The 15,947-nt window shown below is 49.0% G+C and overlaps 1 protein-coding gene across 1 annotated transcript in view; it reads right to left on the bottom strand.

Moving 5' to 3' along the window:
• Nucleotides 1-15,947, bottom strand: part of LOC135536213 (receptor-type tyrosine-protein phosphatase O-like) — a 139,475-nt gene that overhangs the window by 54,630 nt on the left and 68,898 nt on the right. Inside the window, exons 12-14 of the mRNA XM_064962588.1 lie at nt 15,086-15,249; nt 11,364-11,484; nt 8,470-8,606 (exon numbers count right to left, since the gene is read on the bottom strand). Coding sequence (XP_064818660.1) covers nt 8,470-8,606; nt 11,364-11,484; nt 15,086-15,249 — 422 coding nt within the window. The remainder of the gene's footprint in view (nt 1-8,469; nt 8,607-11,363; nt 11,485-15,085; nt 15,250-15,947) is intronic.

The following is a 15,947-nucleotide window of genomic DNA, read 5'->3' as shown; positions in this document are numbered from 1 at the left end:
AGTGTACTACAGGACATAGGGAACAGGGTATCATTACAGTCTGGCAGTGTACTACAGGACATAGGGAACAGGGTACCATTACAGATGACAGCAGTGTACTACAGGACATAGGGAACAGGGTACCATTACAGATGACAGCAGTGTACTACAGGACATAGGGAACAGGGTATCATTACAGTCTGGCAGTGTACTACAGGACATAGAGAACAGGGTATCATTACAGATGACAGCAGTGTACTACAGGACATAGAGAACAGGGTATCATTACAGATGACAGCAGTGTACTACAGGACATAGGGAACAGGGTACCATTACAGATGACAGCAGTGTACTACAGGACATAGGGAACAGGGTACCATTACAGATGACAGCAGTGTACTACAGGACATAGGGAACAGGGTATCATTACAGATGACAGCAGTGTACTACAGGACATAGGGAACAGGGTATCATTACAGTCTAGCAGTGTACTACAGGACATAGGGAACAGGGTATCATTACAGTCTGGCAGTGTACTACAGGACATAGGGAACAGGGTACCATTACAGATGACAGCAGTGTACTACAGGACATAGGGAACAGGGTACCATTACAGATGACAGCAGTGTACTACAGGACATAGGGAACAGGGTACCATTACAGATGACAGCAGTGTACTATAGGACATAGGGAACAGGGTATCATTACAGATGACAGCAGTGTACTACAGGACATAGGGAACAGGGTACCATTACAGTCTGGCAGTGTACTACAGGACATAGGGAACAGGGTATCATTACAGTCTGGCAGTGTACTACAGGACATAGGGAACAGGGTACCATTACAGTCTGGCAGTGTACTACAGGACATAGGGAACAGGGTACCATTACAGATGACAGCAGTGTACTACAGGACATAGGGAACAGGGTATCATTACAGTCTGGCAGTGTACTACAGGACATAGGGAACAGGGTATCATTACAGTCTGGCAGTGTACTACAGGACATAGGGAACAGGGTACCATTACAGATGACAGCAGTGTACTACAGGACATAGGGAACAGGGTATCATTACAGATGACAGCAGTGTACTACAGGACATAGGGAACAGGGTACCATTACAGATGACAGCAGTGTACTACAGGACATAGGGAACAGGGTATCATTACAGTCTGGCAGTGGACTACAGGACATAGGGAACAGGGTATCATTACAGATGACAGCAGTGTACTACAGGACATAGGGAACAGGGTACCATTACAGTCTGGCAGTGTACTACAGGACATAGGGAACAGGGTACCATTACAGTCTGGCAGTGTACTACAGGACATAGGGAACAGGGTATCATTACAGATGACAGCAGTGTACTACAGGACATAGGGAACAGGGTATCATTACAGATGACAGCAGTGTACTACAGGACATAGGGAACAGGGTATCATTACAGATGACAGCAGTGTACTACAGGACATAGGGAACAGGGTATCATTACAGTCTAGCAGTGTACTACAGGACATAGGGAACAGGGTACCATTACAGATGACAGCAGTGTACTACAGGACATAGGGAACAGGGTACCATTACAGTCTGGCAGTGTACTACAGGACATAGGGAACAGGGTACCATTACAGTCTGGCAGTGTACTACAGGACATAGAGAACAGGGTATCATTACAGTCTGGCAGTGTACTACAGGACATAGGGAACAGGGTATCAATACAGTCTGGCAGTGTACTACAGGACATAGGGAACAGGGTACCATTACAGTCTGGCAGTGTACTACAGGACATAGGGTACAGGGTACCATTACAGATGACAGCAGTGTACTACAGGACATAGGGAACAGGGTACCATTACAGTCTGGCAGTGTACTACAGGACATAGGGAACAGGGTATCATTACAGATGACAGCAGTGTACTATAGGACATAGGGAACAGGGTATCATTACAGTCTGGCAGTGTACTACAGGACATAGGGAACAGGGTACCATTACAGTCTGGCAGTGTACTACAGGACATAGGGAACAGGGTACCATTACAGTCTGGCAGTGTACTACAGGACATAGGGAACAGGGTATCATTACAGTCTGGCAGTGTACTACAGGACATAGGGAACAGGGTATCATTACAGATGACAGCAATGTACTACAGGACATAGGGAACAGGGTACCATTACAGATGACAGCAGTGTACTACAGGACATAGGGAACAGGGTACCATTACAGTCTGGCAGTGTACTACAGGACATAGGGAACAGGGTACCATAAGAGATGACAGCAGTGTACTATAGGACATAGGGAACAGGGTATCATTACAGATGACAGCAGTGTACTACAGGACATAGGGAACAGGGTACCATTACAGTCTGGCAGTGTACTACAGGACATAGAGAACAGGGTATCATAAGAGATGACAGCAGTGTACTACAGGACATAGGGAACAGGGTACCATTACAGATGACAGCAGTGTACTACAGGACATAGGGAACAGGGTACCATTACAGTCTGGCAGTGTACTACAGGACATAGGGAACAGGGTATCATTACAGATGACAGCAGTGTACTACAGGACATAGGAAGCAGGGTACCATTACAGTCTGGCAGTGTACTACAGGACATAGGGAACAGGGTACCATTACAGGCTGGCAGTGTACTACAGGACATAGGGAACAGGGTATCATTACAGTCTGGCAGTGTACTACAGGACATAGGGAACAGGGTACCATTACAGATGACAGCAGTGTACTACAGGACATAGGGAACAGGGTACCATTACAGTCTGGCAGTGTACTACAGGACATAGGGAACAGGGTATCATTACAGATGACAGCAGTGTACTACAGGACATAGGGAACAGGGTACCATTACAGATGACAGCAGTGTACTACAGGACATAGGGAACAGGGTATCATTACAGTCTGGCAGTGTACTACAGGACATAGGGAACAGGGTATCAATACAGTCTGGCAGTGTACTACAGGACATAGGGAACAGGGTACCATTACAGATGACAGCAGTGTACTACAGGACATAGGGAACAGGGTATCATTACAGTCTGGCAGTGTACTACAGGACATAGGGAACAGGGTATCAATACAGTCTGGCAGTGTACTACAGGACATAGAGAACAGGGTACCATTACAGTCTGGCAGTGTACTACAGGACATAGGGAACAGGGTACCATTACAGACTGGCAATGTACTACAGGACATAGGGAACAGGGTATCATTACAGTCTGGCAGTGTACTACAGGACATAGGGAACAGGGTACCATTACAGATGACAGCAGTGTACTACAGGACATAGGGAACAGGGTATCATTACAGATGACAGCAGTGTACTACAGGACATAGGGAACAGGGTATCATTACAGTCTGGCAGTGTACTACAGGACATAGGGAACAGGGTACCATTACAGATGACAGCAGTGTACTACAGGACATAGGGAACAGGGTATCATTACAGTCTGGCAGTGTACTACAGGACATAGGGAACAGGGTACCATTACAGATGACAGCAGTGTACTACAGGACATAGGGAACAGGGTATCATTACAGATGACAGCAGTGTACTACAGGACATAGGGAACAGGGTACCATTACAGATGACAGCAGTGTACTACAGGACATAGGGAACAGGGTATCATTACAGATGACAGCAGTGTACTACAGGACATAGGGAACAGGGTACCATTACAGTCTGGCAGTGTACTACAGGACATAGGGAACAGGGTATCATTACAGTCTAGCAGTGTACTACAGGACATAGGGAACAGGGTATCATTACAGTCTGGCAGTGTACTACAGGACATAGGGAACAGGGTATCATTACAGTCTAGCAGTGTACTACAGGACATAGGGAACAGGGTACCATTACAGTCTGGCAGTGTACTACAGGACATAGGGAACAGGGTATCATTACAGTCTGGCAGTGTACTACAGGACATAGAGAACAGGGTATCATTACAGTCTGGCAGTGTACTACAGGACATAGGGAACAGGGTACCATTACAGTCTGGCAGTGTACTACAGGACATAGGGAACAGGGTATCATTACAGATGACTGCAGTGTACTACAGGAGATAGAGAACAGGGTACCATTACAGTCTGGCAGTGTACTACAGGGCATAGAGAACAGGGTACCATTACAGTCTGGCAGTGTACTACAGGATATAGAGAACAGGGTATCATTACAGATGACAGCAGTGTACTACAGGACATAGAGAACAGGGTACCATTACAGATGACAGCAGTGTACTACAGGGCATAGAGAACAGGGTACCATTACAGTCTGGCAGTGTACTACAGGACATAGAGAACAGGGTATCATTACAGTCTGGCAGTGTACTACAGGACATAGAGAACAGGGTATCATTACAGTCTGGCAGTGTACTACAGGACATAGGGAACAGGGTACCATTACAGTCTGGCAGTGTACTACAGGACATAGAGAACAGGGTACCATTACAGATGACAGCAGTGTACTACAGGACATAGGGAACAGGGTATCAATACAGTCTGGCAGTGTACTACAGGACATAGGGAACAGGGTACCATTATAGTCTGGCAGTGTACTACAGGACATAGGGAACAGGGTATCATTACAGATGACTGCAGTGTACTACAGGACATAGAGAACAGGGTATCATTACAGTCTGGCAGTGTACTACAGGACATAGGGAACAGGGTACCATTACAGATGACAGCAGTGTACTACAGGACATAGGGAACAGGGTATCATTACAGTCTGGCAGTGTACTACAGGACATAGGGAACAGGGTATCATTACAGATGACAGCAGTGTACTACAAGACATAGAGAACAGGGTACCATTACAGATGACTGCAGTGTACTACAGGACATAGAGAACAGGGTATCATTACAGTCTGGCAGTGTACTACAGGACATAGGGAACAGGGTATCATTACAGTCTGGCAGTGTACTACAGGACATAGGGAACAGGGTACCATTACAGATGACAGCAGTGTACTACAGGACATAGGGAACAGGGTATCATTACAGTCTGGCAGTGTACTACAGGACATAGGGATCAGGGTATCATTACAGTCTGGCAGTGTACTACAGGACATAGAGAACAGGGTACCATTACAGATGACAGCAGTGTACTACAGGACATAGGGAACAGGGTATCATTACAGATGACAGCAGTGTACTACAGGACATAGAGAACAGGGTATCATTACAGTCTGGCAGTGTACTACAGGACATAGGGAACAGGGTATCATTACAGTCTGGCAGTGTACTACAGGACATAGGGAACAGGGTATCATTACAGATGACAGCAGTGTACTACAGGACATAGGGAACAGGGTATCATTACAGATGACAGCAGTGTACTACAGGACATAGAGAACAGGGTATCATTACAGATGACAGCAGTGTACTACAGGACATAGGGAACAGGGTATCATTACAGATGACAGCAGTGTACTACAGGACATAGAGAACAGGGTACCATCACAGATGACAGCAGTGTACTACAGGACATAGGGAACAGGGTATCATTACAGTCTGGCAGTGTACTATAGGACATAGGGAACAGGGTACCATTACAGTCTGGCAGTGTACTACAGGACATAGGGAACAGGGTATCATTACAGATGACAGCAGTGTACTACAGGACATAGGGAACAGGGTACCATTACAGTCTGGCAGTGTACTACAGGACATAGGGAACAGGGTATCATTACAGATGACAGCAGTGTACTACAGGACATAGGGAACAGGGTACCATTACAGATGACAGCAGTGTACTACAGGACATAGGGAACAGGGTATCAATACAGTCTGGCAGTGTACTACAGGACATAGAGAACAGGGTACCATTACAGATGACAGCAGTGTACTACAGGACATAGGGAACAGGGTACCATTACAGTCTGGCAGTGTACTACAGGACATAGGGAACATGGTATCATTACAGTCTGGCAGTGTACTACAGGACATAGGGAACAGGGTACCATCACAGATGACAGCAGTGTACTACAGGACATAGGGAACAGGGTATCATTACAGTCTGGCAGTGTACTACAGGACATAGGGAACAGGGTACCATTACAGATGACAGCAGTGTACTACAGGACATAGGGAACAGGGTACCATTACAGATGACAGCAGTGTACTACAGGACATAGAGAACAGGGTACCATTACAGATGACAGCAGTGTACTACAGGACATAGGGAACAGGGTACCATTACAGTCTGGCAGTGTACTACAGGACATAGGGAACAGGGTACCATTACAGATGACAGCAGTGTACTACAGGACATAGAGAACAGGGTATCATTACAGTCTGGCAGTGTACTACAGGACATAGGGAACAGGGTACCATTACAGTCTGGCAGTGTACTACAGGACATAGGGAACAGGGTATCATTACAGTCTGGCAGTGTACTACAGGACATAGGGAACAGGGTATCATTACAGATGACAGCAGTGTACTACAGGACATAGGGAACAGGGTACCATTACAGATGACAGCAGTGTACTACAGGACATAGGGAACAGGGTATCATTACAGTCTGGCAGTGTACTACAGGACATAGGGAACAGGGTACCATTACAGTCTGGCAGTGTACTACAGGACATAGGGAACAGGGTATCATTACAGATGACAGCAGTGTACTACAGGACATAGAGAACAGGGTACCATTACAGTCTGGCAGTGTACTACAGGACATAGGGAACAGGGTATCATTACAGTCTGGCAGTGTACTACAGGACATAGGGAACAGGGTATCATTACAGATGACAGCAGTGTACTACAGGACATAGAGAACAGGGTACCATTACAGATGACAGCAGTGTACTACAGGACATAGGGAACAGGGTATCAATACAGTCTGGCAGTGTACTACAGGACATAGGGAACAGGGTACCATTACAGATGACAGCAGTGTACTACAGGACATAGGGAACAGGGTACCATTACAGTCTGGCAGTGTACTACAGGACATAGGGAACAGGGTACCATTACAGATGACAGCAGTGTACTACAGGACATAGAGAACAGGGTATCATTACAGATGACAGCAGTGTACTACAGGACATAGAGAACAGGGTACCATTACAGATGACAGCAGTGTACTACAGGACATAGGGAACAGGGTATCAATACAGTCTGGCAGTGTACTACAGGACATAGGGAACAGGGTACCATTACAGATGACAGCAGTGTACTACAGGACATAGGGAACAGGGTACCATTACAGTCTGGCAGTGTACTACAGGACATAGAGAACAGGGTACCATTACAGATGACAGCAGTGTACTACAGGACATAGAGAACAGGGTATCATTACAGATGACAGCAGTGTACTACAGGACATAGGGAACAGGGTATCATTACAGTCTGGCAGTGTACTACAGGACATAGGGAACAGGGTACCATTACAGATGACAGCAGTGTACTACAGGACATAGGGAACAGGGTATCATTACAGTCTGGCAGTGTACTACAGGACATAGAGAACAGGGTACCATTACAGATGACAGCAGTGTACTACAGGACATAGGGAACAGGGTACCATTACAGATGACAGCAGTGTACTACAGGACATAGGGAACAGGGTACCATTACAGTCTGGCAGTGTACTACAGGACATAGGGAACAGGGTATCATTACAGTCTGGCAGTGTACTACAGGACATAGAGAACAGGGTACCATTACAGATGACAGCAGTGTACTACAGGACATAGGGAACAGGGTATCATTACAGTCTGGCAGTGTACTACAGGACATAGAGAACAGGGTACCATTACAGTCTGGCAGTGTACTACAGGACATAGGGAACAGGGTATCATTACAGTCTGGCAGTGTACTACAGGACATAGGGAACAGGGTACCATTACAGATGACAGCAGTGTACTACAGGACATAGGGAACAGGGTACCATTACAGTCTGGCAGTGTACTACAGGACATAGGGAACAGGGTATCATTACAGATGACAACAGTGTACTACAGGACATAGGGAACAGGGTATCATTACAGTCTGGCAGTGGACTACAGGACATAGGGAACAGGGTATCATTACAGATGACAGCAGTGTACTACAGGACATAGGGAACAGGGTACCATTACAGTCTGGCAGTGGACTACAGGACATAGGGAACAGGGTATCATTACAGATGACAGCAGTGTACTACAGGACATAGGGAACAGGGTATCCTTACAGTCTGGCAGTGTACTACAGGACATAGGGAACAGGGTACCATTACAGTCTGGCAGTGTACTACAGGACATAGGGAACAGGGTACCATCACAGATGACAGCAGTGTACTACAGGACATAGGGAACAGGGTACCATTACAGTCTGGCAGTGTACTACAGGACATAGGGAACAGGGTATCATTACAGATGACAACAGTGTACTACAGGACATAGGGAACAGGGTATCATTACAGATGACAGCAGTGTACTACAGGACATAGGGAACAGGGTACCATCACAGATGACAGAGCATCTCTTACCTTGAGGTCCTTGTTGATGGTGTTGGTGGGTTTACAGAGCACCTGGTAGAAGTCAACAACTCCCTCCCCGCTCCAGAGCAGGGTCACTGAGGAGTGGGTGGCGTTCACCGCGTACAGGGACCGCGGAGGGGCTGGCTCTGTCACAAACACAACAGGAGAAACGCCTGGGTCAACCTCCACAGACACATGTAGGACTGTCTTGTCTACTGTTATCCTCTAGTCCACAGACACAGGTAGACTGTAGCTCTGTGGTCGTCCCAGACTCTCTTGTCTACTGTTATCCTCTAAGTCCACAGAGACAGGTAGGACTGTCTTGTCTACTGGTATCCTCTAGTCCACAGAGACAGGTAGGACTGTCTTGTCTACTGTTATCCTCTAGTCCACAGAGACAGGTAGGACTGTCTTGTCTACTGTTATCCTCTAGTCCACAGACACAGGTAGGACTGTCTTGTCTACTGTTATCCTCGAGTCCACAGACACAGGTAGACTGTAGCTCTGTGGTCGTCCCAGACTGTCTTGTCTACTGTTATCCTCTAGTCCACAGACACAGGTAGGACTGTCTTGTCTACTGTTATCCTCTAGTCCACAGACACAGGTAGGACTGTCTTGTCTACTGTTATCCTCGAGTCCACAGACACAGGTAGACTGTAGCTCTGTGGTCGTCCCAGACTGTCTTGTCTACTGTTATCCTCTAGTCCACAGACACCGGTAGGACTGTCTTGTCTACTGTTATCCTCTAGTCCACAGACACAGGTAGACTGTAGCTCTGTGGTCGTCCCAGACTGTCTTGTGTACTAGTTAGACCGAAATACTGAGGGATGTGGAAACGAAGGCTGTGTCACAACCCCAGGTTCACTTCCTCAATTGGTGCTGTTATAAGCTGCTATTGTGACATCAAACATCCAGTATACAGTCGTGGCCAAAAGTTTTGAGAATGACACAAATATTAATTTTCATGAAGTTTGCTGCCTCAGTGTCTTTAGATATTTTTGTCAGATGTTACTATGGATACTGAAGTATAATTACAAGCATTTCATAAGTGTCAAAGGCTTTAATTGACAATTACATGAAGTTGATGCAAAGAGTCAATATTTGCAGTGTTGACCCTTCTTTTTCAAGACCTCTGCACTCCGCCCTGGCATGCTGTCAATTAACTTCTGGGCCACATCCTGACTGATGGCAGCCCATTCTTGCATAATCACTGTTTGGAGTTTGTCAGAATTTGTGGGGTTTTGTTTGTCCACCCGCCTCTTGAGGATTGACCACAAGTTCTCAATGGGATTAAGGTCTGTGGAGTTTCCTGGCCATGGACCCAAAATATCGATGTTTTGTTCCCCGAGCCACTTAGTTATCACTTTTGCCTTATGGCAAGGTGCTCCATCGTGCTGGAAAAGGCATTGTTCATCAAACTGTTCCTGGATGGTTGGGAGAAGTTGCTCTCAGAAGGTGTGTTGGTACCATTCTTTATTCATGGCTGTGTTCTTAGGCAACATTGTGAGTGAGCCCACTCCCTTGGCTGAGAAGCAACCCCACACATGAATGGTCTCAGGATGCTTTGCTGACACAGGACTGATGGTAGCGCTCACCTTGTCTTCTCCAGACAAGCTTTATTTCCGGATGCCCCAAACAATCGGAAAGCGGATTCATCAGAGAAAATGACTTTACCCCAGTCCTCAGCAGGCCGGATAGCCTAGTGGTTAGTGGTTAGAGCGTTGGACTAGTAACCGGAAGGTTGGGTTGCGAGTTCAAACCCCCGAGCTGACAAGGTACAAATCTTTCTGCCCCTGAACAGGCAGTTAACCCACTGTTCCCAGGCCGTCATTGAAAATAATTTTGAATTTGTTCTTAACTGACTTGCCTGGTTAAATAAAGGTAAAATTAAAATCAGTCTGTCCCTGAAGTTTTTCCAGGAGAGAAGTGGCTTCTTTGCTGCCCTTCTTGACACCAGGCCATCCTCCAAAAGTCTTCGCTTCACTGTGCGTGCAGATGCACTCACACCTGCCTGCTGCCATTCCTGAGCAAGCTCTGTACTGGTGGTGCACCGATCCCGCAGCTGAATCAACTTTAGGAGACGGTCCTGGCGCTTGCTGGACTTTCTAGGGCGCCCTGAAGCCTTCTTCACAACAATTGAACCGCTCTCCTTAAAGTTCTTGATGATCCGATAAATGGTTCATTTAACAATCTTACTGGCAGCAATATCCTTGCCTGTGAAGCCCTTGTTGTGCAAAGCAATGATGATGGCACGTGTTTCCTTGCAGGTAACCATGGTTGACAGAGGAAGAACAATGATTCCAAGCACCACCCTCCTTTTGAAGTTTCCAGTCTGTTATTTGAACTCAATCAGCATGACAAAGTGATCTCCAGCCTTGTCCTCGTCAACACTCACACCTGTGTTAAGAGAGAATCACTGAGAGGATGTCAGCTGGTCCTTTTGTGACAGGGCTGAAATGCAGTGGAAATGTTTTTTGGGGGGGATTTGCACTTAATTGCAATTCCTCTGATCACTCTTCATGACATTCTGGAGTATATGCAAATTATCATCATACAAACTGAGGCAGCCGACTTTGTGAAAATTAATATTTGTGTCATTCTCAAAACGTTTGGCCACGACTGTAGTGGCTTCTCAGAGGAGCTGATAGTTTGTCCGTTTGGCTCCATTTGGTCAACACATTGAACACCGATGTCAAAGTGAGAAGTGATGACATGTTGAGCTGGATTGGGTTAACCAGGCTCCTTCTCCAATCCTCTTCTCTGGCTACAAACATCTCTCTTTAAAGTCATTCTCCCTCTGTTTCTCTACAACCTTCAGTTGCTGCTTTGAGACAAGATGTCCCAGAGACCCCCTGGTGTGTGTGTGTGTGTGTGTGTGTGTGTGTGTGTGTGTGTGTGCGTACCCAGTTTAATGATGCTGGGGACAGAGGAGTTGCGTTTGCCTTCAGTACAGGCTGATACAGTCAGGTTGTAAATGTCTCCTGGAGGCAGGGCCAGACTGGCACCCATCACATTACGGGTGACCTGCAGGGAGAACAGGGATAACACAGTGTCAGGGCAACACTACACACACCCATCACATTACGGTGACCTGCAGGGGGACCAGGGATAACACACTGTCAGGGCAACACTACACACACCCATCACATTACGGTGACCTGCAGGGGGAACAGGGATAACACACTGTCAGGGCAACACTACACACACCCATCACATTACGGTGACCTGCAGGGGGAACAGGGATAACACACTGTCAGGGCAACACTACACACACCCATCACATTACGTTGACCTGCAGGGGGACAACACACTGTCAGGGCCAGACTGGCACCCATCACATTACGGGTGACCTGCAGGGAGAACAGGGATAACACACTGTCAGGGCAACACTACACACACCCATCACATTACGGTGACCTGCAGGGGGAACAGGGATAACACACTGTCAGGGCAACACTACACACACCCATCACATTACGGTGACCTGCAGGGGGACCAGGGATAAAACACTGTCAGGGCCAGACTGGCACCCATCACATTACGGTGACCTGCAGGGAGAACAGGGATAACACACTGTCAGGGCAACACTACACACACCCATCACATTACGGTGACCTGCAGGGGGAACAGGGATAACACACTGTCAGGGCAACACTACACACACCCATCACATTACGTTGACCTGCAGGGGGACAACACACTGTCAGGGCCAGACTGGCACCCATCACATTACGGGTGACCTGCAGGGAGAACAGGGATAACACACTGTCAGGGCAACACTACACACACCCATCACATTACGGTGACCTGCAGGGGGACCAGGGATAACACACTGTCAGGGCAACACTACACACACCCATCACATTACGGTGACCTGCAGGGGGAACAGGGATAACACACTGTCAGGGCAACACTACACACACCCATCACATTACGGTGACCTGCAGGGGGACCAGGGATAACACACTGTCAGGGCAACACTACACACACCCATCACATTACGGTGACCTGCAGGGGGAACAGGGATAACACACTGTCAGGGCAACACTACACACACCCATCACATTACGGTGACCTGCAGGGGGAACAGGGATAACACACTGTCAGGGCAACACTACACACACCCATCACATTACGGGTGACCTGCAGGGGGACAACACACTGTCAGGGCCAGACTGGCACCCATCACATTACGGGTGACCTGCAGGGGGACCAGGGATAACACACTGTCAGGGCAACACTACACACACCCATCACATTACGGTGACCTGCAGGGGGACCAGGGATAAAACACTGTCAGGGCAACACTACACACACCCATCACATTACGTTGACCTGCAGGGAGAACAGGGATAACACACTGTCAGGGCAACACTACACCCACCCATCACATTACGGTGACCTGCAGGGGGACCAGGGATAACACACTGTCAGGGCCAGACTGGCTGCATCACCGCCTGGTATCGCTCGGCATCCGACCGCAAGGTGATACAGAGAGTATTGTGTACAGCCCAACACATCACCGCCTGGTATCGCTCGGCATCCGACCTCAAGGTGATACAGAGAGTATTGTGTACAGCCCAACACATCACCGCCTGGTATCGCTCGGCATCCGACCGCAAGGTGATACAGAGAGTATTGTGTACAGCCCAACACATCACCGCCTGGTATCGCTCGGCATCCGACCGCAAGGTGATACAGAGAGTATTGTGTACAGCCCAACACATCACCGCCTGGTATCGCTCAGCATCCGACCGCAAGGTGATACAGAGAGTATTGTGTACAGCCCAACACATCACTGCCTGGTATCGCTCGGCATCCGACCGCAAGGTGATACAGAGAGTATTGTGTACAGCCCAACACATCACCGCCTGGTATCGCTCAGCATCCGACCGCAAGGTGATACAGAGAGTATTGTGTACAGCCCAACACATCACTGCCTGGTATCGCTCGGCATCCGACCGCAAGGTGATACAGAGAGTATTGTGTACAGCCCAACACATCACCGCCTGGTATCGCTCAGCATCCGACCGCAAGGTGATACAGAGAGTATTGTGTACAGCCCAACACATCACTGCCTGGTATCGCTCGGCATCCGACCGCAAGGTGATACAGAAAGTATTGTGTACAGCCCAACACATCCCCGGGCCGAGCTCCCTGCCTTCCAGGAACTCTACACCAGGCGGTGTCAGAGGAAGGCCCTAGAAATTGTCAAAGACTCCAGCCACCCAAGTCATAGACTGTTCTCTCTGCTACCACATGGCAAGCGGTAGCGATGCAACAAGTCTGGAACCAACAGGACACTGAACAGCTTCTACTCCCCAAGCTATAAGAGGGATAAATAGTTAGTCCTGATAGCTTGGTTAACTATTTAACTATCTGCATTGACTCATCACATACGTTGCTGCTACTGTTTAATCTATCCTGCTGCCTAGTAACTACCCCTAACTACAGGGCATCGGGAAAGTATTCAGACCCCTTGACTTTTCCACATTTTGTAATGTTACAGCCTTATTCTAAAATGGATTTTAAAAAATTACAAAATCCTCATCAATCTACACACAATACCCCATAATGACAAAGCAAAAACAGGTTTTTATAAATGTTTGCAACTCTATTAAGAAGGTCTGGGGGTGTGAAGATGTGGAGGTCTGGAGGTATGGAGGTATGGAGGTCTGGAGGTATGGAGGTCTGGAGGTATGGAGGTCTGGAGGTATGGAGGTGTGGAGGTCTGGGGGTGTGGAGATCTGGAGGTCTGGAGGTCTGGAGGTGTGGAGGTTTGGAGGTGTGGTGGTATGGAGGTTTGGAAGTATGGAAGTATGGATGTGTGGAGGTATGGAGGTGTGGAGGTGTGGAGGTATGGAGGTGTGGTGGTCTGGAGGTATGGAGGTGTGGTGGTCTGGAGGTCTGGATGTGTGGTGGTCTGGAGGTGTGGAGGTCTGGAGGTGTGGTGGTCTGGAGGTGTGGAGGTGTGGTGGTATGGAGGTGTGGTGGTCTGGAGGTGTGGAAGTCTGGAGGTGTGGAGGTCTGGGGGTATGGAGGTGTGGAGGTATGGAGGTGGGGAGGTGTGGAGGTGGGGAGGTGTGGAGGTCTGGAGGTGTGGAGGTCTGGAGGTGTGGATGTGTGGTGGTCTGGAGATGTGGAGGTCTGGGGGTATGGAGGTGTGGAGGTATGGAGGTGGGGAGGTGTGGAGGTCTGGAGGTGTGGAGGTCTGGAGGAGTGGAGGTCTGGGGGTGTGGAGGTCTGGGGGTGTGGAGGTCTGGGGGTGGAGGTCGCGAGGTGTGGTGTGGAGGTCTGGAGGTGTGGAGGTCTGGAGGAGTGGAGGTCTGGGGGTGTGGAGGTCTGGGGGTGTGGAGGTCTGGGGGTGGAGGTCGCGAGGTGTGGTGTGGAGGTCTGGAGGTGTGGAGGTCTGGAGGTGTGGAGGTCTGGAGGTGTGGAGGTCTGGAGGTCTGGGGGTGTGGAGGTCTGGGGGTGGAGGTCGCGAGGTGTGGTGTGGAGGTATGGAGGTGTGGAGGTCTGGAGATGTGGAGGTCTGGAGGTGTGGAGGTCTGGAGGTGTGGAGGTCTGGAGGTCTGGGGGTGTGGAGGTGGGGAGGTGTGGAGGTCTGGAGGTGTCAGTGACTCACATCAGTGGAGTAAGTCCTCTTGGATCCCTTCTTGCCATGAGCTGTGACCTGCCAGTGTAGCATCCTGCTGTGGGACATGTCTATGAAGAGCTCCCCGTAGGTCCAGCGGACGTACAGAGTCCCATGGTTGTAGTCTACTGACGAGATGTGGGGGGCCTCAGGAGCTGGAGCAGAGCAGGAGGACATGAGGATGTGTGTGGTGCTATGTGGTGTGGTGCTATGGGGTGTGTAGTGCTATGTGGTGGGTGGTGCTATGGGGTGTGTGGTGCTATGGGGTGTGTGTGGTGCTATGGGGTGTGTGGTGCCATGGGATGGGGTGTGTGGTGCTATGGGGTGTGGTGCTATGGGGTGTGTGTGTGGTGCTATGGGGTGTGTGTGTGGTGCTATGGGGTGTGTGTGGTGCTATGGGGTGTGTGTGGTGCTATGGGGTGTGTGTGGTGCTATGGGGTGTGTGGTGCTATGGGGTGTGTGTGGTGCTATGGGGTGTGTGTGGTGCTATGGGGTGTGTGTGGTGCTATGGGGTGTGTGTGGTGCTATGGGGTGTGTGTGGTGCTATGGGGTGTGTGGTGCTATGGGGTGTGTGGTGCTATGGGGTGTGTGTGGTGCTATGGGGTGTGTGGTGCCATGGGATGGGGTGTGTGGTGCTATGGTGTGTGTGGTGCTATGGGGTGTGTGGTGCTATGGGGTGTGTGGTGCCATGGGATGGGGTGTGTGGTGCTATGGTGTGTGTGGTGCTATGGGGTGTGTGTGGTGCTATGGGGTGTGTGGTGCTATGGGGTGTGTGTGGTGCTATGGGGTGTGTGGTGCCATGGGATGGGGTGTGTGGTGCTATGGGGTGTGTGGTGCTATGGGGTGTGTGGTG

Source organism: Oncorhynchus masou, unplaced genomic scaffold (assembly GCF_036934945.1).
Source record: "Oncorhynchus masou masou isolate Uvic2021 unplaced genomic scaffold, UVic_Omas_1.1 unplaced_scaffold_575, whole genome shotgun sequence".
In the NCBI taxonomy this organism is placed as follows: domain Eukaryota; kingdom Metazoa; phylum Chordata; class Actinopteri; order Salmoniformes; family Salmonidae; genus Oncorhynchus; species Oncorhynchus masou.
This window is presented reverse-complemented; position numbering and strand designations above follow the sequence as displayed.